The sequence below is a fragment of the Ogataea polymorpha genome (genome assembly GCF_001664045.1).
Source record: "Ogataea polymorpha strain NCYC 495 leu1.1 chromosome Unknown OGAPOscaffold_5, whole genome shotgun sequence".
NCBI lineage: Eukaryota > Fungi > Ascomycota > Pichiomycetes > Pichiales > Pichiaceae > Ogataea > Ogataea polymorpha.
In genome coordinates, this window is record NW_017264702.1 from 959830 (window position 1) to 982257 (window position 22428).

General features: G+C 51.9%; 16 protein-coding genes across 16 annotated transcripts; 8 read left to right on the forward strand and 8 right to left on the reverse strand.

The window, feature by feature from the left end:
* The first annotated feature begins 76 nt into the window (after positions 1-76).
* Positions 77-2283, forward strand: OGAPODRAFT_16952 (uncharacterized protein). The gene is made up of 3 exons (XM_018354778.1): positions 77-368; positions 443-2007; positions 2070-2283. The coding sequence occupies exons 1-2, from the start codon at positions 185-187 to the stop codon at positions 1084-1086; spliced, it is 828 nt and encodes a 275-aa protein (XP_018210117.1). The 5' UTR covers positions 77-184; the 3' UTR covers positions 1087-2007; positions 2070-2283.
* Positions 77-2283, reverse strand: OGAPODRAFT_77348 (uncharacterized protein). The gene is made up of 3 exons (XM_018356320.1): positions 2070-2283; positions 443-2007; positions 77-368 (listed from the first exon to the last, which is right to left on the reverse strand). Exons 1-2 carry the CDS (start codon positions 2079-2081, stop codon positions 1225-1227), a joined length of 795 nt encoding a protein of 264 aa, XP_018210116.1. The 5' UTR covers positions 2082-2283; the 3' UTR covers positions 77-368; positions 443-1224.
* Positions 2284-2538: 255 nt separating this feature from the next.
* OGAPODRAFT_16953 (uncharacterized protein) lies at positions 2539-4553 on the forward strand. The gene has a single exon (XM_018354779.1). The coding sequence runs from the start codon at positions 2627-2629 to the stop codon at positions 4508-4510; it is 1884 nt and encodes a 627-aa protein (XP_018210118.1). The 5' UTR covers positions 2539-2626; the 3' UTR covers positions 4511-4553.
* An 876-nt stretch (positions 4554-5429) lies between these two features.
* Positions 5430-6377, forward strand: OGAPODRAFT_49733 (uncharacterized protein; the record flags this gene model as incomplete). The annotated part of the gene is made up of 1 exon (XM_018355635.1): positions 5430-6377. The coding sequence occupies one exon, from the start codon at positions 5430-5432 to the stop codon at positions 6375-6377; it is 948 nt and encodes a 315-aa protein (XP_018210119.1).
* Positions 6378-6410: 33 nt separating this feature from the next.
* Positions 6411-7462, reverse strand: OGAPODRAFT_16957 (mitochondrial malate dehydrogenase, catalyzes interconversion of malate and oxaloacetate). Its single transcript, XM_018354780.1, has one exon. It carries the CDS (start codon positions 7446-7448, stop codon positions 6444-6446), a length of 1005 nt encoding a protein of 334 aa, XP_018210120.1. The 5' UTR covers positions 7449-7462; the 3' UTR covers positions 6411-6443.
* Positions 7463-7582: 120 nt separating this feature from the next.
* On the reverse strand, positions 7583-8174 carry OGAPODRAFT_16964 (uncharacterized protein). The gene has a single exon (XM_018354781.1). The coding sequence runs from the start codon at positions 8129-8131 to the stop codon at positions 7826-7828; it is 306 nt and encodes a 101-aa protein (XP_018210121.1). The 5' UTR covers positions 8132-8174; the 3' UTR covers positions 7583-7825.
* A 243-nt stretch (positions 8175-8417) lies between these two features.
* Positions 8418-10712, forward strand: OGAPODRAFT_16965 (uncharacterized protein). The gene is made up of 2 exons (XM_018354782.1): positions 8418-10632; positions 10664-10712. Exon 1 carries the CDS (start codon positions 8698-8700, stop codon positions 10144-10146), a length of 1449 nt encoding a protein of 482 aa, XP_018210122.1. The 5' UTR covers positions 8418-8697; the 3' UTR covers positions 10147-10632; positions 10664-10712.
* On the reverse strand, positions 10197-10725 carry OGAPODRAFT_24916 (uncharacterized protein; the record flags this gene model as incomplete). The annotated part of the gene is made up of 2 exons (XM_018355287.1): positions 10197-10629; positions 10661-10725. The coding sequence occupies 2 exons, from the start codon at positions 10723-10725 to the stop codon at positions 10197-10199; spliced, it is 498 nt and encodes a 165-aa protein (XP_018210123.1).
* Positions 10726-10832: 107 nt separating this feature from the next.
* OGAPODRAFT_94985 (uncharacterized protein) lies at positions 10833-13963 on the forward strand (the record flags this gene model as incomplete). Its single annotated transcript, XM_018357662.1, has 1 exon — positions 10833-13963. One exon carries the CDS (start codon positions 10833-10835, stop codon positions 12483-12485), a length of 1653 nt encoding a protein of 550 aa, XP_018210124.1. The 3' UTR covers positions 12486-13963.
* On the reverse strand, positions 13331-13981 carry OGAPODRAFT_49734 (uncharacterized protein; the record flags this gene model as incomplete). Its single annotated transcript, XM_018355636.1, has 2 exons — positions 13331-13705; positions 13766-13981. Coding segments are annotated over 2 exons (591 nt in total), but the record flags the coding sequence as incomplete, so codon positions are not given.
* A 76-nt stretch (positions 13982-14057) lies between these two features.
* Positions 14058-15340, reverse strand: OGAPODRAFT_16966 (uncharacterized protein). The gene has a single exon (XM_018354783.1). The coding sequence runs from the start codon at positions 14845-14847 to the stop codon at positions 14104-14106; it is 744 nt and encodes a 247-aa protein (XP_018210126.1). The 5' UTR covers positions 14848-15340; the 3' UTR covers positions 14058-14103.
* Positions 15341-15424: 84 nt separating this feature from the next.
* Positions 15425-17589, forward strand: OGAPODRAFT_16967 (uncharacterized protein). The gene has a single exon (XM_018354784.1). It carries the CDS (start codon positions 15615-15617, stop codon positions 16629-16631), a length of 1017 nt encoding a protein of 338 aa, XP_018210128.1. The 5' UTR covers positions 15425-15614; the 3' UTR covers positions 16632-17589.
* OGAPODRAFT_94989 (uncharacterized protein) lies at positions 15425-17589 on the reverse strand. Its single transcript, XM_018357663.1, has one exon. It carries the CDS (start codon positions 17518-17520, stop codon positions 16711-16713), a length of 810 nt encoding a protein of 269 aa, XP_018210127.1. The 5' UTR covers positions 17521-17589; the 3' UTR covers positions 15425-16710.
* A 412-nt stretch (positions 17590-18001) lies between these two features.
* Positions 18002-20336, forward strand: OGAPODRAFT_94990 (uncharacterized protein; the record flags this gene model as incomplete). Its single annotated transcript, XM_018357664.1, has 1 exon — positions 18002-20336. One exon carries the CDS (start codon positions 18002-18004, stop codon positions 19010-19012), a length of 1011 nt encoding a protein of 336 aa, XP_018210129.1. The 3' UTR covers positions 19013-20336.
* On the reverse strand, positions 18027-20336 carry OGAPODRAFT_16968 (uncharacterized protein). The gene has a single exon (XM_018354785.1). The coding sequence runs from the start codon at positions 20316-20318 to the stop codon at positions 19050-19052; it is 1269 nt and encodes a 422-aa protein (XP_018210130.1). The 5' UTR covers positions 20319-20336; the 3' UTR covers positions 18027-19049.
* A 97-nt stretch (positions 20337-20433) lies between these two features.
* Positions 20434-21807, forward strand: OGAPODRAFT_16969 (uncharacterized protein). Its single transcript, XM_018354786.1, has one exon. It carries the CDS (start codon positions 20525-20527, stop codon positions 21785-21787), a length of 1263 nt encoding a protein of 420 aa, XP_018210131.1. The 5' UTR covers positions 20434-20524; the 3' UTR covers positions 21788-21807.
* Positions 21808-22428: the final 621 nt, after the last annotated feature.

The following is a 22428-nucleotide window of genomic DNA, read 5'->3' on the forward strand; positions in this document are numbered from 1 at the left end:
AGCTACAATTTTTTCTCTGCGGTGATTTATTTGTTCAGTTTGCTTTATCATCAAAGATTGATCTAAAGGGAAACCGTTTCAAAAGAAAGCTTCCAATTAAAATAAATAGTTTGGTGCTGAGTTATACTATTCGATACAATTGCACATAACAAACAAATAACTCCATACTTATCATCTATTGGAAATGTCTGAAGGTAAAACCTGTTGTGGCGGTGCCTGTGTGAGCAAGTCAGGCTATGATTTGCTGACTTGGAAAGACCCATCGGTGTCCGGCAAAGTGTTCGGATCTTTGGTGGGATCCCTTCTTTTGCTGAAGTCGGTCAATTTGCTCAGCATCGTCTTCTATATTTCCGCTTTTGTTTTGGCAGGTAAGTGGGACGCTGGCTAGTTTGGAAGTCTTCAAACAAAGTCACACGATCAAAAATACTAACACATCTTTTAGTTTCCGCACTGGGCGAGTACGCCGGTAAGCTGGCCACTGGACAAGGTTTTGTCACGAGATTCAGGCCAGAATACAGGAACGTGATTGGCCGGTACGCTGAGGAATACGCCAGCCACGCGGCCAACCTCATCAAAAATGCCGAGCTCAAATTGCAGGAGATCGTCTACTCGAAGAACATTGAGTCCACTCTGAAGGTCGCAGGTGTCGCCTACGTCCTTTACAAGCTGACCTCCTGGTTCACCCTCTGGACTCTGCTCTTCACGGCCACTCTGACCGCATTTTCCGTTCCTCCTCTTTACTTGAAGAACCAAAAACAGATCGATGATGCTATCGTCACCTACACAAAGGTTGCCAAGGATAAGCTGGCCGAGCTGCTTCAATTGGTTAAGGAGAAGACCGGCCCAGCATTGGAGAACGCCGAGAAGAAGCTGGGTCCAGTCGGCAGCTTCATTAGAGCCAAGGTTCCGGTCAGAACTGCAGGATCTACTGTTGGTGACATTCCGGCTGCAGACGGCACGGCATCCAAAGCCCAATCGGCTCCATCCGTTCCTTCTGCTGCTCCTTCCGCCTCCACCGAGACTGGTAACGACGCCATCACCAATCCATTGGCTGACGTGAAGAAACAGGCAGAGGCTGCTTTGTAAGAGAAATGATATGAGCAAGCTGTCTGTAAGTTATCCGCAATTGTCTATGCTCTCGTTTGAGGATTTGCTTTGTAATTGAATCACACCTTTCATTTAAAATGTCAATTTTTTAAATATCATACTTTAACTTAGTACACCTCACATGATGATACAGCACCCCCCAGAACCGTCCTTTTTGTGCTTCGATTCACTACCAGTGCCAGCACCGGAGACATGAGAAGAGTCATTGGCTCCGGCAGCCTTGACGGTGGACCCATTGACTCCAGTTCCCGTACCTGTGGCAGGGTTTTCAGAAGTCGCCGAGCGAGCCTCTTTCTTGCCTTTTTTGTTACCTGTGGCCTGTTTTTGTCTTTCTTTGGCTTCCTCCGAAGGGTCGGGAAATGTGGTGCCCACTAGGCCCGCGTGTTTGTAGCCATTATTTATGATAATTTTGACCAAATTATGGAATGCTTCTGTCACATTTAAGCCTGTCTTGGCCGAAGTCTCAATGTAAGCACAGCCCATTCTCGATGCAAGCGTGACTGCTTCGTCCTTAGACACCTGTCTTTCGTCCACGAGATCAGATTTGTTTCCTACCAGAATCAAGGGAGGAAATGCAACCTGTTCGCCCTTGACTCTCATTATCTGGTTGTAAAACGAGCTGATTTCCTCAAAAGTCTTGCGGTCCGTCAAACTAAACACCAGAAGAAACCCTTCCCCCGTTTTCATGTACAGGTCTCTCATGGAAGAGTACTCCTCCTGCCCTGCAGTATCCAGGATGTCTAGAGAGGAAGGAACGCCGTTGATTTCACAGTAATGTCTGTAGGAATCCTCAATTGTAGGGTCGTATTCGTTCGCAAACTCCGATTGGGTCAGTCTTATCGTCAATGCAGACTTTCCCACCACTGGTGGGCCGACAACAACAAGCCTGTATTCTTTGGACTGAATGGTTAGTGACGAGACTGACAAGAGGCAAGCTCACTGAACGAGCTCGTTGTACTTACTGCTGGTGTCATTTATGTGATGATGCTTGCGAGGACAAAATAGCAAACCAGTTTGGCACTCGAATATTCTGTTAGGAAGTAATAATCAGTCTTTTTTTTTTTTTTAGGGATCGAGGAAGACCAAGTCTTAATAATGAATTAATTGGCTTTTGAACTTCTCAATAGCGCTAGAATAGCTTGCTTGCCACTTCTCAGATCTTATATATGCCAATTGATAGCCTAATTTAGCTTGCTGGGAACCTTGCTCTCGGCTTCCTGTTTTCTTGCTTCCAGCTTATATGGGGGGCCCGTGAGCTGCATGAAAATTTGTTTTCTGCACGCTGCTTACATCTTTGCACCGGTGTAATCTAAATTAATATTTTGTGTCTTGTTCGTTATTCATTATGTTGAAATCATTTCTCAACCAGAACTTCACGACGATTGACGATCTGGCATCCGTTGATCAGGTGATAAAACGCATAGAGGATGAAAGGCAACGGTTGAAAGAGCAGGCAAACCCGGAAGACGGGCAAAACCGATGGGCCCTAGCCGGGTCTCTGATTCAACAGCTTGAAAGCATGGTTGACCAAGACGACGTTGCGGCTATTGAAGACCTTATACATAAATACGGCAAAATTGAGCTATTGACGAGTGCCAAACAAGAATTGAGCAAAAAGCTAGTTCTGAAGAATATAAAGACGCTCTACGACAAGTATCTTGATCTCACTGACAAGCTAAACGATTTTGAGCTTTTGGAGTTGCCAAAGTTGAAAACTCACGACGCAATTAGCCATCTGGAGAAATTACGCACGGATGTGGAAGCTTACGAGAAGGCAGAGACTGACGGCCCCAGCGCGGCTGCAAGTCACACCGAGTACATAGAACTTCTGCGTTCAAAGTTCCAGTCTGTAGCAGGAGGCGAGTTGAAAAGAAGGTTGACCTCGGAGTTTGAACTTCTCATACGCGATTGGGATGACGAACAGAAGAGAAATACTAGCGAAATCGCTTCCATGAGACAAACTTTCGGACAACTCGTTCATTTGCAATCCATCAGCAATTTTAAGGACCAGACGGACGCTTTCTGGGCGCTCGATTGTTTGGCGTCCAATTTCAAAGTGAAATTTGTGTACCATTTTGAAGGCTCTAGCGAGACCAACAAGCTTAACAAGCCCGAATACGCCTTGAATTACTTGGAAGCTTACATGAAGAAGACCGTGCCCACGGCGGAGAAACTTTTTGGTAGCACTTTCAAACGATACTTCCCTAACAGGAGCCTTAAGAAGAATTTTATTATTTCCCTGCTTACCCCAGTGAAGCAGAAGTTTGACCGAGAAATGGGAATGGTCTCGAAACACGAAGGTCTTTTCAGTCACCTGATTTTGGAGCTACAGAAATTCGATCAAAATCTGAGCAAAACCTACAATTTTACTGCTACAGAGCCAGAATATACGCAATTGCTGACTTCTTCTCTCATTCTATCAAACGAAGACGTGTTCAACTTGTGGCTCAGTAACGAGAAGAATTTCGTAAACCGCAGATATGAGGAGATTATGAGTAAAAAAGACGCTTTCTCAATTGACAAGGACTTTGTGGAAAACGGCAAGACAAAGCCCACTAGGTCGGCAATCAATCTGAAGAGCTTGCTGGAGGGGATAAGCAACAATTATGCGATGCTACCAACGAAGTTCCAGGTGAAGTTTTTGAGCGAGGTGCAACTGAGACTGCTCAATCTGTACTTTGCCAATTTGAAACAAGGATTCAACGCCCTGGACACCATCATTCACGGCAGGATCAACGATGAAGTGTCTGCTCTGGAGCGCATCTGCCGAATCTGGTGCTCCTCCAGTTATATCATCGAAGCAATGGCAACCTGGGGAGAATCGATTGTCTTTCTTGAGCTGTGGAGCTCAATAAATGGCAACTCCCGACTCGAAACAACCTTTTTTGACTCTGTTATCAAGGGATACAACAAGGAGCTAATGATGCAGCTTCCGCGCAAAATGCACGCCTACTTCGAGCGACAGTTGAACAAGACGATGAAGACGTACTTCATAAGTCAAAGTTCGTGGGCCACACAGTCCGAAGACCAGCCTGTTCCTTCTCGAGAGCTCGACGTGCCTCTTGCTGCCCTGAAAAAGGACTTGACGTATCTGCGCACAGTTGTTTCGTACAGCGATTTTCTCAAGATCCAGCTTATTCTGTCGGATGCAATAACAAGCTACTTTGAGAAAAATGTCATCTATTGCAACAAGTTCAGTGTGGGTGGTGCGTTGCAGTTGGAAGCAGATTACAACGAGTTTTACCAATCGCTTGGTTTGCTGCGCGACAACGCGCATTTTGGCAAAACTCAGGAGATTATCTCCGTCCTCAAGTGCCACAACATAACTGACGCCTATTCGCTGCCCTTCAACTGGCTCAAGCAGTACCAGGTCAACGAACTGGTGTCGCGCAAAAATCTATAGTACAATTGCATCATACACTACTAAATAAATTATCAAATCTAAAACACAGGCCAAATCAAAGAATTTGTTTTCAATTTTTGACTGGCTTTAATAGCTGTATCTAGTTGTCGTCAAAAAAGTCCTGATGGCACTGCTAGGACTTGATCTTGACCGCTCACCAGTACGGAGAGAGGACACTCCGCCGACCTCGTCGGCAGCAAGCCCCCCAGAGACGGTGGGGGATACTGTTAAGTCGACGGCCATTGGCAGTGACAGCAGGCAGGTAGCCTCGTGGAAAGATGCAGCTAGGGGCAATACAACTGTATCTTGCATGGGGGCAAAGCGCACAAAAAGTTATGGGGACTATTATAAGGGGAACGCTCTTCAGCAATTGCTGAATGCTACGGAATATTTTGTTGGAAATGTTGGCGATCGCAGACAAAGGAGAAAACTGGAAACGAGGGAAACTCAAAAAGAGATGTCTCCCCGCAAACGCAAGCAGACCATCCAGTCAGAAACGAGTGCGGGAAAGAAATCTGATAAAAAGTCCACCGACCGAAGAAAGCAGATCGAGAAGCACAGTGAGCCCAAAGCGCCTATAAAGAGCGAACAGGAGCAGAGTGGCGAGCACGATGGATGTAGTCCTTGGTTTCTAAGCCACGAGATGTCCGAAAACGTGAAAATCACCTGGAACTTTTTTGACCCCGAGGCAGGCAACAAACCCAAAGAGCTCGAACTGATCAGCGCATACACATTGGTGAATGATCGGCTGGACCGATATGTGATGAAAAATCCCCAGATCACACCCCGGGAGGTGTATCTTATGTACCCGCTTTTTGACTACCAAGAAAAGTACTTGCTGGCAGAATGCAAGCTCAATGCCTGGTTCAACCCCATCGCAGATATTGCTCGAGTGATGGAGTTGACTGCCACGGTGTATATGCCGGAAAAGGCTAGAAAAAAGGTGATTAATTTCGATAATCCGTCAAACTGTCTGATCAAGCGATGGGACGATGCCGTGAACCGCCACGACGGCAACCAGCTAGTCCAGCTTGTTGAAGAATACAACTCACTGGTAGCGAAGCTGAGGAAAAACGGAGAGATCATCCAACACATACGACAGCGCAAAACGTTCCCACAACTGCTTGTCCACGAGATCATGAACCAGTGCTACTTGCGGGGAGTTCTTCCTGACTATAGGAAGCTGAGGAGCTACAAAGCTTTCTCAAACTACGTTTATGGCGAACTAATGCCGTCGTTTCTGAGCAGAGCGTTCAACCAGTGCAAGCTGTCGCATACCAAGGTTTTTATTGATCTGGGCTCCGGAGTCGGCAATTGCACGATTCAGGCGGCGTTGGAGTATGGATGCGAGAGCTACGGCGTCGAGATTATGGACCATGCGTCAAGGCTGTGCATGCTTCAGACTGAGGAATTTGAAAAGAGATGCGCCATCTGGGGAGTGAGGCACGGGGCAATGAAGTTTTTCCTTGGCGAGTCGTTTGTGGACAACGCGCCCGTCCAGGAAGTTATCGACCGCAGCGACGTGATTTTGGTGAATAACTATCTTTTCGACGCGGAGCTCTCAAAGAAGGTGGTTGATCTGTTTTCGAATCTCAAAACAGGCACGCAGATCATCAGTCTCAAGCCGATTGTGCCTCCAGGGTACACTATCTCGTGGGGCCATCCGGAGTCGATTTTAAGCCGGATGAAGTGCACGAGATACACGTACGGAGAGAACGACGTGAGCTGGACTTCGAAAGGAGGATTTTACTACATAACCGAAGTTTTGCCGCATATCAACGAGGAGTATCTCAGGGCGCTGCCTGCAAGGTCGCAGCGAACACGTGGGAAGGAGTTGGTGCTGAACGCGTTCACCAACAACGTTTAAAGCTGTAATATAGAAGATATATTTTTTTTTTTTCAGTTATCAGGAATATGGTTCCGTATAAATAAGTTATGGGTTTTGCTTGACGAAGTTAACACCCTTCTCGATGTTCTTGACAAGAGTCTCCTTGGCGGTGTTGATCATCTCCTGCTCGGCGTTAGTGAGCTCGCCAAGACCGTGGATGTGCTTAATACCGTCAACACCCAGAGTGACCTTGGACGAGAAGAACTCGACCCCCTCGTTCTTGAACAGCGGAGAGTCGACAAAGGCAGGCTCAACAACGTCTTTCTCGCCGGCAAGACCGTCCAACACGGCAGAGGCAAATCTAGCACCGGCCTGGGCCATAGACAAGGTAGCAGAACCAGCACCACCCTTGGCCTGGACGACTTCGTCACCACCGAACTGGATTCTGTGGACCAGAGCGTCGTAGGTCTCCTTTGGCAGGTTCTTGTGGTTGGTCTGGGAGATCAGCGGAACAATGGTGATTCCGGAGTGGCCGCCAACAACGGTGACGTGCTCGTGGACAGGGTTGGTTCCAGCGACTTCCGACAAGAATCTAGAGGCTCTCAGCACGTCCAAGGTGGTGACACCAAACAGCTTCTTTGGGTTGTAGACGTTCTTGGACTTGAGCACCTCGGCGACAATAGGAACGGTCGAGTTGACAGGGTTCGAGATCACACAGATGGCAGCGTTTGGACAGTGGTCGGCACATGCCTTAGCAAGGTCTCTGACAATCGAGGCGTTGGTGTTGAACAGGTCGTCTCTGGTCATGCCCGGTTTTCTAGGAACACCGGCTGGGATCAGAACGACATCGGCGCCTTCTAATGCCTTCGATAGCCCGTTGTCTTCTGGACCGTATCCATTAACCACAGAGTTGGTTGGGATGTGCGAAATGTCAGTGGCGACACCGGCACCCAATCTCAGGTCGTACAAGGAGAGCTTGGTGACCTTGTGGTTAAGTTTCATCAGCAGGGACAATGGCTGGCCAATACCACCGGCAGCGCCCAGGATGGACACTTTGTAAGCGGAGGAGGCAGTGGAGGAGAACTGTCTAGTAGCGAATTTAGCAAACATGATTCACCGAGAAGAAGAGGAAGAAAAGACAAGAGTAAAATATTCGTGGACAAGTAGAATTAACGGGTGTGGGGTGCGACTGAGGCCGGTTATTATTGGCCGTGGTGGAAAAAATAATGACTCCAGAAGGACGTCCGGAGTCGAGGTCGGACGAGGGCTGTCGGGTTGTGCGGATGCAACACGGCGCCAGCGTGGGAGACACCCAGAGCACGTACAATTGAGCATCCAGCTGGTCCATAAGGGACCAGCTGGCACCGTGAGTCGTGTGCCACGCTTACCCCCACCCTTGGCTACCTCCGTGATTACACGGGGTACAAATGCAGAAAGTTAGCCGGGCCACCAGAAGCCGGGTAACAGCCGCAAAAGACCACTTTTTTTCACGGCGTGATTTCAAAGTTTCTGGTGCAGGGGTGCTTGGGCCAGGCCCGTGGCGGAGCATGGCTAGTGACGCGTGAGCCATGCAAGACGTAAACAAATCGAGCCAACGACGCGAAACTGACATTTTCCCTAATCGGGTAAAACGTCCAAGCCGATAAATAAGGACTACGAACAGCCCAAGGCGTAGCATCGCACGCACGAGTGGTCAAACGGTCCATCTGGCCAGTAGCATGTACACCAGACATGGCACATAGCGGCAGCCACTGACAGTCCGCGCCAGTAAGATGTCCTGACTCGGGGCGCATTTCTGGTGTACGGATGCGTGGTATTTTAAGAAGCACGACATGGACACACATTGCGAGCCCCGGCCGCCTGCAGATGTGTCTGGCGGCGTTGCCAGACAACAGAACCCGCTTGGCGCGTCCCCGGTTCTTGCATTTTATGTAAAGGCGCCACTTTTGTAAAACTCCACCCTCTGCAACTGAGATTTGAGAATTTTGCAAAAAACAGAGGTACAGCACTTAACTAAATCGGGTTAATTATCCAAGAAAAACCTGTTTCCCTTTTTACTTCTTGTCACGGCCATCCAGAGGCAACAAGAACTACACCAGCAAGCTGCCCACCCTTTTCTCACAAACACAGTCTATTTTCCGACCGTTTTGCGAGAAGTCTTCCCAGGTTAGTCTTTGTCCAACTTTTTCGTGCTTGGCCAGCGAGATTGCTGTGAGATAGAATGATGTCCTCATCTCCGCCGCCAGCCAACCAGACTCCTTTCAAAGATCACAACGTGACGGTTTCTTCGTCACCGCTGCTTGGTGATACGCTGACCTTACACAGCGTCCACGAGTACAGTTTTTTGCATCGGCCACACATGGGCACAGACGAAGAGTTTGGCCACGAGCAACCTGCGTCTGCGTCTGCGCCGCCCGCCGTGCACGAGGACCTGCTGGACTTTGTGCCGATCTCCAGCCAGGAGGACCCGACGCTGCAGTACCCATCGTACATGCACCCGTTGACGGAGTCGTACTCTAGCTCGACGGTTTCCAGCGTGCACACAGAGAACGCAATTCCGTCGAGCGTGAGCAACGGGTCGCTGTCGAACGTGCACCGCACGCCCGTCAGACGATCGAACTCGCTGATCACGCCACGACGCCCGGCGAACGCGGGCAGGGCCACGGACAAGTCGCCCGGCACGGGCAACCCGTTCTACACGCCGCCGGCGTTCTTGTCGCCCAAGATCACCAAACACAGGAAACAGCGGTCACTCACGACGTCTGTTTCGCTGTCGCATCTGGACACAGACCTACAGTTGCAGATGCAGCACAACCAGCACGGTTCGCCGTTGCACACGCCATTGCGCACTCCCGGGCGGCCAGCGGTGGACGAGAACGAGGAGGACGACGGCGAGGAGCCACGCGACAGCACCGGCGAGTCCGGGGAGTCGTACTTTGTGTCGCCGTCCGTGCTGATGAAAAAGAAGTTTGGCGGCAAGTTGTCGGACCTGCACACGCTCAGACACGAGACGCACGAGGTGTACCACATGGACCATCTGGCCGCGTCGAACGACTTCATCAACCCGGAGTTTTTGCAAAAAGTGCAGGACATTCCGCTGCTGATCGACGACGACAACGTCGAGGCGCTCGACCAGCAGAAACTCATGCATCCGCCGCTGCTGCGCGCCACGACGCAGCCTCTACCACAGCCCAAGCCGGGCAGGCTGACGCGCTCGCGCTCGACCATGAACTTGAGCGAGATCGCGTCGTACAAGGAGGCCAAGACGGCAGCGTTGCGCTCTGCTAGCTCGTTCATGGACGATCTGAATTTCTCTATTTCTGAGGTGCCCGAGCCTGAACAGGCGCCGGCGTCGGCCCCAGCGTCGGCGCCCTACCACTACGACATTCCCTACTCACAAACCCAGGCCAGACAGTATTCACGGTTCCAATACCTAACTCCGCCAAACTCGTCATCGTCATCTACTTCTGGCGTCAACTCGTTCCTGGGAGGCGACAACAAAGCCGAAGAGTACAAAAAGAAGCTTGCGCTTGGGTCCGGTCTCAAGGAGCCCGAGCGGCTGGACCGGCCGCTGCAGTCGTCGCGGTCCAAGTCCCGCTCCAAGAACTCCGAGCAGGAGAAGAAAAAAACGCACGAGTGTCCGTTGTGTCACTCGCGGTTCCAGCGGCCCGAGCACGTCAAGCGGCACATGCGGTCGCACTCGTCCGAAAAGCCGTTTGTGTGTCCGCAGGAGAAGTGCGGCAAGCGTTTCAATAGAAATGATAACCTCAAACAGCATCTGCGCAAGATCCACCATCTGGCCATCTGAAATAGAATGTATAGGACAATATACGCGAAAGCGAGCGACCAACAGGCATATCACAACGCCTGTCTGATCTGTGCGTCGATCGGCATCTCGCTCACGTCGACGCTGGCCACAACGTTGGACTTGTGGAACTCCTGCTTCATCACGCCAGCCACCGCGTAGCAGATCGCCGCAATCGTCATGAGCACCGCCAGCGCAATCAGCGACGTCGACATGCACGTGATGCTTAGCCACTGGATCACCGCCATTATCACGTAGAACAGCACCCTGTACATGTTCTGGTCCAGCGTCTGGACCCCGCGGATGAACCAATCAGGCACCCGGAAAATCTTGAGCAGGAACGGCACCTCCACAAATGCCAGGATTATGCCCTGGATGATTGCCAGAATGGCAAACACAATCACAATGTTGAAGTGGAAGATGTTGGCGATGCCCAGGGCGATCGACAGAAATATCAGCACAATGCCTATCCATTGGCCGTAGAGACTGTTGTTAGGGCTCGAAGGGCCACACTTACCTGAAGTTCATGGACTTCATGTCCTGGACGAATCCGCTGATCCTAATATAATCTGTAAAAGCCATGTTGATAATAAAACAGCTAACAAGTTTCAATTTTTTTTTTACCATCGGCTGTGCACTCTGTCAAATATTTAGACAAGAGCTAATTATTAACCAGACAATTTGCTCAAATGGGTTTACGCTCAGAGCAGGCCAGCAGCCCCCCCTCCGAATCTGACTCGCAGTCGGACTCGGACTCCATCACCGAGACGCTCGAGCAGGTTGGCAGGCTCGCGTTCCCCACGTTTTCCATCACCCCCCATTTGCCAACGTTGCCCAAGCTAGCAGCCCTGAAAAGAGACTACAACACCACGTCGCTCGGGCGCAAGCTGGCAGAGCTCAACGTGAAAAAGGACGAGCTTGCGCGAATATACGCCCAGCTTAGCGAGTCGCTGACCGACGTGGTAAACTCCAACCTCGACTACCCCGTGGAGGACCTGCATGACCCCGGGGGAGTCGAGGTTCTGCAGGAGCCTGAGGAGACCGTATCGCTTGTTAAGGACAGGCTTGCCAGCTACGACCACCTCACGTACCTGACTTTTGAGCAGTTCAACGACCAGACGTTTTTGCGGCGGCGCATCAAGGAGATCCTGAGCTTGGACTTGCTGCCGCTGGACCAGCGGTTCTTGATCCAGAAACTCATGTCGCGCTCGTATTTGGAAAAACAACGGTACGAGCGCGCAGAGGCCGACGAGCCCGACAGCGAGGCCGGCGGAGACGAGGTGGTGCTTGGTCCACGTGATCTCGAGCCCACGTACTACAACGCCGAGGAAAACATGCTTGGGTGCACGCACTACCAGCGCAACTGCAAGGTGGAGTGTCCAACGTGTCGCAAATGGTACACCTGTCGCTTCTGCCACGACCAGGAGGTGCAGTCGCACCAGCTGCAACGGAGCCGGATCAAACACGTTCTGTGCATGTTCTGCAACACGCCGCAGCTGGCACATCACTTCTGCGTCGGCTGCAACCGCAAACTGAGCGAGTACTACTGCGACACGTGCAAGTTGTTCGACAACGACCAGCTGAAAAACATCTACCACTGCGACGACTGCGGGCTCTGTCGTCTCGGGCTCGGAATCAACCAGGACTATTTCCACTGCAAAAACTGCAACACTTGCATTTCGATCGAGTTGCAAGAGAATCACAAGTGCATCGAGAACTCGACACACTGCAACTGCCCGATCTGCGACGAGTTCATGTTCAGCTCGACCAAGAAAGTGGTGTTCATGCTGTGCGGCCACCCGATCCACCAGGGCTGCTACGACGAGTTCACGAAGCACTCGTACAAGTGTCCCATCTGCTCGCGCACGATCGTCAACATGGAGCGGCAGTTCCGCGTGCTGGACAAGGAGATCGGCGCGACAAAGATGCCGGACGGCATGGCCGCGTGGACGAGCGTGGTCAAGTGCGTCGACTGCGGTGGCAAGTCGCGCGTTCCGTACCACTATTTGGGGCTCAAGTGCGACCATTGCCAGAGCTACAACACGATGCAGCTGCGGCTGCTCAAGTCGGACCAGGACGAGACGGACGACGGCGCCGAGACCGCCGCAGACGAGAAACAGCTGATCACACACTCACTGAACGACAACTTCCAGTTCGACGACAGACTCGAGTTGCCCGGCGCGCAGCTGACGGGCGGCGCCAACATCGAGGACTCGGACTCAGAGGACGACTACGTGGACAACTTTGTGCGCGTGATCAACAACTTCGAAAGCTACTCCACCATCAGCGACGCGTTCAAAGACTGGATCAATGCGTCGAAACGCAAGGTTAATGCTATGTAGTGCTAATTTTTTCTCGAACGTAAACTTGCGATCGGGATCGACAAGATGCGCGACCGTTTCTGGGTATGGTCGGTGGCGGGCTCTGTTTTGGAGCGCATCACGCGCGGCACGGCGGGCTCGCTGGCAGCCTCTTGCGCCAGACTCTCCTGCGAGCGCATCATGCTGTCCAGCTTCATTCCGAGTTTGACACGGTTCTCGTTCTGCAGCCGGAAGTTGCTCAGTTTCGACGCGGCGTCGTCCGCGTCGGTCGGCGTCGGCGTCGGCATGTGCTGGTCCTCGGGCACCACGGGCGAGCTCTGCGCGTGCGGACGCGAGAACAGCCGGTTCTGTAGCTTCATCGGCGACGACTCCGACGTCTGCGAGTTCGACCGGAAATTGCGCATGCTCATCGAGGAGCGTTTCGAGCCGGGCGACTGCGTGCTGAGCGACGACGTTGCCGACGCGGGCGCCGGGTTCGACAGCTTGCGCGGCGGCGTCGACGACCCGCTCGACCCGCCCAGCGCAGGCACGGCAATCGGCATCGGCGGCGCCTTGCGCGCGAGTCCCTGCCCGTGCTCGTGCACGCTCGCCAGGCTATTCGAGCTCGACGCCCCCTGAGTCACACCAAACACCGGCGACGGGTCTCTCGTGATTCTGACCGACGACGACGTCGACATAGAGTTGCTGTCGCCTGCGTACGGCTCGTCTGTGTCGCTGTTAAACGAAGTGTGCGACGAGAGCGAGAATTTGCGGTGCTGGATCGACGGCAGCGAGACCTTGGCATTGAGCGGGCTTGGCACCCCGCTGGACTGGTTCGCCAGCGCGGGCATGGCCGCCAGCGCGGGCGGGTGCGTCTGCATGGCCCTGTACCGCGACTGGACCTCGAAATCGTACGCCAGTTCCTCTGGCTTCCAGCCCGCGTTGTTCACGAGCTGGCCGTCCGCCTTGTACGCGACCAGCAGGTCGATGCATTCCAGCGCGCCGTACTGCAGCGCCAGGTGCAGCGGGCTGTTGCCGTCGTCGTCCTGGATGTTGGGGTACGCGCCGTTCTCCAGCAGCACGCTCAGACAGAGCGGGAAGTTCGCCAGGCAGCACACATGCGACGCGGTGTAGCCGTGGTGGCCGCGCTGGTCGATGCACACGCTGAAATACTCCAGCAGCAGTTCGAGGCTGCGGTGGGCGTTGTTGGAGCAGGCGGTGTGGATCACGGTATCGTGTTGGAACGTTAGCTTTATCTCGTCCTCGCTGGTGATCTGGGCGTACGAGCGTGGCGGCGGCGCGTGCCGTGCGGCCTTGTACACGCCCGCGGTGGGTCCGCGCGCGCGGTCTGCAATCCGTCGCAGCAGCAGGTCGCATATCTCGAGCCGGTCGTGGTACGCGGCATAATGGAGGTTCGACCACCCATTGGCCGGGTCGATATTGTCAAGCAGGTCCGGGTACCGGTTGAGCAGGCGCACAACGATGGGAAGCTGGCCGTCGACGATGGCGTTGCGCAGTCGCACACTCGGGTCGATCATAAAAAAGAGGGAAAGTATTTTCGCGAAGTGAAATTCCAGGGCTGTGGGTTTTTCTACGGTATTTGCGTGGGGTGGGGGGCAAGCTGCGCCCGGCTTTCGTTACTCGTATACCTACACTCTATCTAGAGGCCATACAGGCTGGCGGCGTCCGGCTCGCCCGGCACCATCATGATGGCGAAGTTGCGCCGCAGACACTTGTATCCGGCTTTGGTGGTGTTGAGATGGCTTTTCAACTGGTCCTTGCGGTAGAAGCGCTTGCCACACCCCCACGCTGTGCCGTCCGGATTTACGCCGCCACACACAAACGGCTTGACGATCGATGAGTGCTGCTCCTTCGTGTGGCGCGAGAGGTCTGACGAGCGGCTGAATTTCACATGGCATTCTGTGCAGCCAAACAGCTTTTCCTTCTCATGCACGCTCAGCTTGTGGGATATCAGGTTGTGTTTTCTTGTGTACGACTTGCGGCACTGGTCGCATTTGAAACGGCTGTCTTGCGAGACCGACTGGCGTCTCACCGGGGAAATCACCGAGTCCTGCGACTCGGACGGGCTCATGGCCACGGCCGCCGGCGCAACGGGCTGGGGCATCGGGAACATGGTGGGCGCCGTGTATACGACATGCTGCGAGGGAGGCGATGCGTACGGCCCGGGGAACACGGCAGGCACGCTCGGTGTGTGGACGTAGTGCTGTGCGGGCTGGAACACGGGGTCGGGCGGCTGTTCTTGGCGCGGGAACAGCTTGTTGATGCTGGGCAACCTGACTCTCTGGGAGCGGTCTTCAGGGGTATTGTCCAGGGCAGGCTGTCGCTCGTAGGCCGCCATAGTCGTGCTGAGCGCGTTGGACGGGGTATTGTTGGCGGTCATCATCAACATTGTGCCGTGTGCGGGGGGAGGGGGGACGTGGAACGAGGTCTCGGATGGGTTATGATTTGGAGGTTGGGAAAAGTACGATTTATAATTCGTCCGCGTTTCCATGCATATTGCGACTCTTTGCCTTCTCTGCAGTGCATGACGCGCAAAAATTATTGTCTGGCGCGGCAGTGGAAGCTTGCTTCCTTCCGCAAATAACCACGCAGGCTTTTCCCCCGCATCAATACGGTACTAGTCGCCTCCAGTGAAGTTTCAGAAAGTTTCCTGTGCATGGTCCCAAAATACCCTCCTCGTTTCTTTTGCGGCCTTAATCCAGGTTCAACCCACAATGCATTGCCGATTTCAGGCACCAGCCACATCCTGGGCCATGATCTCACGAGCTGAACCATGGCTGTCCGCACATAGTGGCCCGCCTACTTCATATCCGAACATCGTCCACTAATCATCCCAAGGGCAGATAACATTATTGCCTTTAATAATTTTATTTACCATCTACTGCCATCTATTTTTGAACTGTAGTTCTTTTTATTAAATAAAAATTATTTTTACTCCTCCTGGAATATTTCCTGCTTCTTATACACACGGAATTAATCTAATCTCCCTCATCCAAAAGGTCGTGCACAACTCAAATAGCTGGAGTTAGCTCCCGAGAGCACTCCGTACGAGAGCATCGGCAACGGACTTCACCTCACGAACCACGGCCCTGCCAAGTCCATCCGAGCTCCCACACCGTATAAAAAGCCTTTGAACGCTCTCTTTTGCTCATGTCTGCCTTCCCCATTTCTGGCCCCACCGGCTACGGCCTCATGTCTCTGACTGCTCGCCCAGAGCCTGTTCCACGTGAGCAGGCCTTTGCTACTATTAACAACGCCATCAAAGAAGGCGTCACTCTTCTCAACGGCGGCGAATTCTATGGCCCAAACTTCTTCAACCCAGACCCCACAGTGGAAAAACGGCCGCTCGAAAACCTCAAGTTGCTGCAGGCGTATTTCGCCAAGTACCCAGAAAACCGGTCCAAAGTGTCTGTTTGTATCAAAGGATGCGTCACTCCCACCGGCATTGATTGCTCCCCGGAAGGAGTCAAGAGATCCATCGAGAACATTGCCTCGTTTTTCCCTGGCAACAAGTTCGAGCTGTTTGAAGCCGGCCGCATGGACCAAAAGACACCTGTCGAGGAGTTCGTCAAGGCTTGCATCCCTTTCATTGAGAAAGGCGTCATCAAGGGCATCAGTCTGTCTGAGGTGAATGCAAACACCATCAGACGCGCTGCTGCCGTGTATCCTATTTCCTGTGTCGAGGTGGAACTGTCTCTGTGGAGCACCGACATTCTGAAAAATGGAATTATGGACACCTGCAGGGAGCTGAAAATCCCGATCGTAGCATACTCGCCGCTGGGAAGAGGCTACTTGACCGGCACAATCAACTCCATCGACGACCTTCCACCAAACGATCCGCGCCGCATGTTTGACAGATTCGCTTCGCAGGAAGCCATCGACGCCAACAAACACCTTTTGGAGCGGGTTGGCAACCTGGCTCAGAAGAAAGGGTGCACAATGGCGCAGATCGCGCTCTCGTGGGTTAGAACGTTCAACGAGTATCCGGAAAAATACGCCACGGTGATTCCTATTCCTTCAGCCTCGACGCCGGAGAGAAACCATGAGAATAACACCCATATCAAGTTGACTCACGACGAGTTCGAGGAGCTCAACAAGGCTGTGCGCGAGTGTAAGATCTACGGCGGCAGATATAACGCTCATCTGGCAGGCCTACTGAATGGCTGATTAGTTATCGGATTGCTTTAAATACAACCTAACAAAAACAAACCCGTAGAGCTGTCCAGAAAAAAGAAGCACTTCTCGATCACATCGAGCCATTGAGAGGCTCGGTAACCGTGTCAACGATGCCATTGGCCTGCGAAGAATGGTTGCCAATGATGCGGTCAACGGTCGGCTTCAGAGTCGCATCGTAGGTAGGCTTGATCGCGTTCACGTACGCCTCGTTCGAGAGTCTTCGGGACGTCTTTGCAATGGCAGCAGGGGCCGACGACGATGCCTTCTCGCTATTGTACACCTCGGTCACGTATTGTGGCAGGCCGGAGACTTGGTGGACGTACGGAAGGGCTCTTTCGTAGGTCGACCTGAGCAGCTTTCTGGACCGCGTCAGCTCGCTCTGCGCAATATCATTCACCTCCTGGCCCTTGGCCTCAGCCTGGTTTTTCAGCGGCAACAATCTGTCCACGGCAGACTCGTAGTAGTCGTTGAACACCTTCACCACAGCACTCAGCCGCGAGCGCACGGAGCTGGTAGTGTTGGCAAACGTCGCTCTGGCATTCTTCACCACGTCACGGGCCCATCTGTCATAATAGTCATTAAATGTTTTGGAGACCGATTCTGTGGAAATGGTGGTCAAGAAGGGGAAAGCACTGTCCAAGTACGATAGTGTGGCATCAGTGGTCTGATCGATGGCGTTTAGGAGCAAGACAAGAATGGACACGCTGGAGAGCACAGAGAGCGCTCTGCTGAGCAGCGAATGCGCATACGATTCGACGACCCTCACTGTGGATGACTTCTCTGCTAAAGCGCTGGCCTCCGCCACCAGTGGGTACTTGAACACATGGGAGTAAGTGTTGGTGGTGATTTTTCTAGGTTTGGATGTCTCGGAAGAGCTCATGGTAGAAGAAAGAGATTGCTGATTAGATTAGACACAGATAGCACAGCAGTGAGCAAAAAAACCTAGTGGGCTTAGAAAGAGACGTGTAAAAGGCAGGTGCACAAAAAAAAACCCTTTTATAGGGACCATCATTTTTCTGTCAATTTAGATAAGGGCGGTAGCTGGCAGTGTGGAAGCATGCTTAAACAGCCTTTTGGTTCCCCAGTGTTGTGTCCTCAGAGCTGGATATTAGGCAAAGGTTGTCAGCAGATACGTGTTGCTGCTTCTTATTGTTACTGCAGACACAAAGGCCTGTGTTTCGGGCTATATAGCTTAGGTTGCTACCATCTTAGGTGAGATCTACATTTGCATGTGACAAAAAACGCAGCAAGGACGGGTAACACGACAAACGGTGTGTCGTGGGACTATCTCTGAAACCAGTTCCGGGTAACCAACCGAGCATAAAAACGATAATTCATTTTTTATCGAAAAACTTCTTGTCATGTCGAAAAGATACACCGGGGTGTTGGAGAGGCTCCCGCTGCATTTCCGGGACTTTTTCATGAGAAGAGCGGACCAATCACAGATCCCGGCGTTTCGCTCCCAGGGGAAATTCATTCCTGAGGAAAAAAGGTACACTAGGCCCGAACAGTGGAAAGTGCTTGAAGGAGACCGGGTGATGTTTGTGAAAGGTCCAAACAAGGGAAAAATCGGTAAAGTGCTTGGGCTGCAACCGTTCACAAATAGCATTTACACGGACATTGCTGAGACTGAGCCGCTTTCCGTCCCTAAACAACTCTGGCAGGAAGGTCAGAACGAGTATCTCATCGACTATCCAAAGACTGTTTCGCCCGACGATGTCAGGGTGGTGACGACGATGGTGAAGGAGGACGGCACTGAGTACGATATTGTGGCCGAGGAGGTTGTTTTTAATGGCAAATATTTCGATGAGGACTACAAGAAAATGATGCCTATTCGGAGAGTGAAATACCACGAACACATAATTATTCCCTGGCCTAGGCCTGATCCGGCAGAAGACTGTGTTTTTTCGACTCCACCAGAGATGGCTGAAGAGAGATCACATATTGAAAACTCGATTCTGCATTTCGAACAGCCGGCAGACTTCAAAATTGAGTCGCTCAGAGACCCTATCATGAAGAGACCGTACAAATGGGACAAGCAGGTGTTGAAGAAAGGAGACATTACAAAGCTGACAGCTCCAGGAATTCCATACAGTGAGACCAAGAAGGCTATGTTCGAGGAGAGAAAACAGATTAGAGAGTCTCAAATCACTGAGATGTCTGCCGAAGTGATGGAGTTCATTGGATCGAGAGTTGCTGAGCATCTCAACAATGTGACCGATCCAGATTTCAAACGGTACGTGGACAAAGTATCGGGAGAATACAGAAAGCAGAAACTGGCAAGAAGAGAGAAGGAGAAACATCTGCAGGACTTGCAAATCAAAGAGGCCCAAAAACGTAACAAACGAGCTAAAGAAGCTAATGCTCAATAGCAATATGTATATATAAACGATTAACATTTATCATTTCCTATAACTTCTCATATTCGAGCTTGCCTTCCAGTTTCTTGTTGTCGACCATCTTTCTCACAGCCTTCATCAAGTCGCTTTGAATAATGTAGTCTCTGTCCTCTCTGATGGCAAAAAATCCGGCCTCGGTGACTACGTTACGGATATCTGCACCGTTGAAACCGTCACTCATCTTGACCAGCGCCTCAAAATCAAACTCTCCCTGCTTCTTGATCTTCGAAGTATGAATCTTGAAAATCTCGAGTCTTCCGCTCTCGTTTGGCAATGGAATCTCAATCTTCCTGTCCAGTCTTCCCGCTCTGAGTAATGCAGGATCTAAAGTGTCGGGTCTATTGGTGGCCATGATCACCTTTGTCTGTCCAAGGTAGTCGAAACCGTCCATCTGATTAAGCAGCTCCATCAGCGTTCTCTGGATCTCTCTGTCTGCGGACGTTCCCTCGGAAAATCTACGGCCTCCAATGGCGTCGATTTCGTCCATGAAGATGATACATGGCTCGTGTTCTTTTGCGTAGCTGAACATTTCTCTAACCAGCCTTGCCGACTCTCCAATATACTTGTCGACGATGGCCGAGGCAGGCGAGAAAATGAAATTTGCGCCGATCGTCGCAGCCACAGCCTTGGCCAGCAGCGTCTTCCCTGTTCCCGGCGGACCGTACAACAGCACATCTTTAGGGGGCTTGATACCCACTCTGATGAATAGCTCCGGGTTCTTGAGCGGCAGTTCAATCACCTCTCTCAATTCACGAACCTGTTCGGTCAGACCTCCAATACCGCTGAACGAAATTTCGCCCGGCTCAAACGTTGTCATATTGTACACCAATGGGTCCACCTCTCGTGGCAAGATGCGCATGATGGTCAATGTGGTCATGTCCAGCGCCACACGCACCCCCTTCTTCAACTTTTCCCGCTTGATGGTCGACCGGCAACCGACTATGTATCGTGGTCCTGAAGAGGCCTTCACTATGAATCTTTCCTCGTCCAACTGCTTTAGCACTTCACCGATGATCTGGCCGATAGATTGCAATGCCTTGATATCATCCTCTGTCTTGGAGAACTTTTTCTCGAGGTCTCGTATTCCCAAGCGAGCCTCTTTTAGGCGACTCTCCCATTGACTGTGTTCTATCAGCTTGTTTTTCAGCCCAGTGAGCGCCGATTTGCGCATCGACTCTTCTGACGACTCTTGCGGCTGCGAGGATGTCTCGCCTCCGGTGTTGGAGCCCTGGCCGTCCTCATTGAGCGCCGCGAGCAATGGATCGTGTTCTTGGCTCATTGCTGTAAATAAACCAGTGGCAAAAAGTTGAAGAAAAAAAGCCGGGTAAAGTAAAAAATAAAAAATAAATATTTAATTCAAATTAATTCAGTCCAATGGAGTTTCATGCTGTTATATTTTGCGGAAAGGGTTCTGGCCTATCCCCGATCTCTGCCGTAAAGGAAACAGGTGTTCCGAAGGCGCTATTGCCTGTGGCGAACCGGCCAATGATCCAGTACGTTCTCGAATGGTGCGACAGGGCTCCCTTCCGTCAAATCACCATCTTCACAGAAACCAACACATTGGGCAAGATCTCCAAGTTTGTCGACACATACAAGGAGTCGCGGGATCCGGATTTGGCCAGAACGAGTCCTATCGAATGCATTGGCGCCGACGCGTCGACAACGGGCCTGATCTTGTCGCAACACAAGGACCATATCCTGAAAAACACCCAGAACTTTGTGCTTTTGCCGTGCGACTTCATCACTGACGTGCCGCCCCAGGTGCTTGTCGAGGTGTTCCGTGGTCAGGATAACAATAATATCGGGCTGTCTGTGTGCTACAACAACAGTTTTGAGAACATCGACACAAACAAAGTGCTCAAGAGTAATTACACGATGTACTCGGCGCAGAACGGGCAGTCGGTGCTTTTGGACCTGTATTCGAAGGATTCAGTTGCTCTGTCCAAATTTTTGAAAATTAGAACTCATCTGCTTTGGCGATACCCAAACACCCAGGTCTCGACCAACCTGCTGGACTCGTTTATTTTTTTCGGCGACGCCCGATTATTTAAGATGCTAGACGAACACGCAGATGGACTCACTACGAACAAGGCGGCCATCAAAATCAAACGGGACCTTGCAAGACGGTCCTGGCGACATTCCGTGGAAAAAGAGATGATGGGGCTGTTTATTCTTCCTGCCAACTCCACATTTGCCCGCTGCAACAACCTGCCCGTGTACATGGAAGCCAATCGGTACATCTTAAAATTGCAGGCGAGAGACAACACGTCTGTGCAGAAACCCAAGACAGAAAAGCCGAAAAACACAGCGACAGTGGGCGCCGACTCGAAAGTGGGCGAGGAAACCGTGCTCGGAGAGAGAACAAGCGTGAAACGGTCTGTGATTGGTAACAGGTGCAAAATCGGCAACAAGTGCCGTATCACGGCCTGCGTGCTGCTGGACGGCGTGGTATTGGAGGACGACATCCAGCTGGAGAACTGCATTATCGGCACCAACACTCAAATCGGCGCCGGAACAAGACTGGTCAACTGCAACGTGGAAGGGTCTTATGCGGTTGGACACAAGGTGAGTCTGAAGGGAGAGACGCTCACGAATTTGCAATTGGATCTGGAGGACGAGGAGAGCTCATATGGCGCGATTGAGGAGACGTCGTCGGAGGACGACTCTGATGGCAGCGGTGGAAGCAACTACGACGACGAGAGCTTTGAGGAGGAGGAGTACGATGAGGATATTTTTGATAGGACATAGACTTGGGTGGCGTAAAGCACGATCTAGAAGATCAAGTAAGCGGCTTAGTTAGCTGCGTCAAAATAAAGTTCGAGATGGCTGGTTTGAAGCGTAACGAGACTAAAATTGTTGCGGCTGTGCGGCGCGGAAAAAAAAAAAAACCATCAGATCTGAGAAATCAGTGGTGGCTGATCCGAGGGACAGTGTCCCTCTGAAAAAGCTCAGACAGTCAGCAGCCTGAAACACTAAGCAACCACAGCAAAAGCCCTCTGCGGGAGCATCCCACCCCTCCAACAAAAGACTAGTTCCGTCTCCGATGGGTCGTGCACCAACCCAATCAAGTCTCGAAAGCGCCTCACATCGAGCTGATACGTAAACCAGCCATCCAAAATTAAGCATGATAGCTAGCTGGGCACGCCTGTAACAATGAACATTGATTTGCACGGATCGACGTATAAATACTCACCCTGCCCCGATCGTTTCACACACCCGCATTCAGCCTCTTTTATTGATGAGATCAGATCGCACGCTGCTAGCCTCCCTGGCGGCCTCTCTGTGGGCCTCCCAGGTCTCTGCCTACGGGAACTTCCTCAAGGTGGAGCCGAGGTATTGGAACTCGTCCATCGAGACTGCGACCCCAAGCTCCACATCTTCCTGCTCCA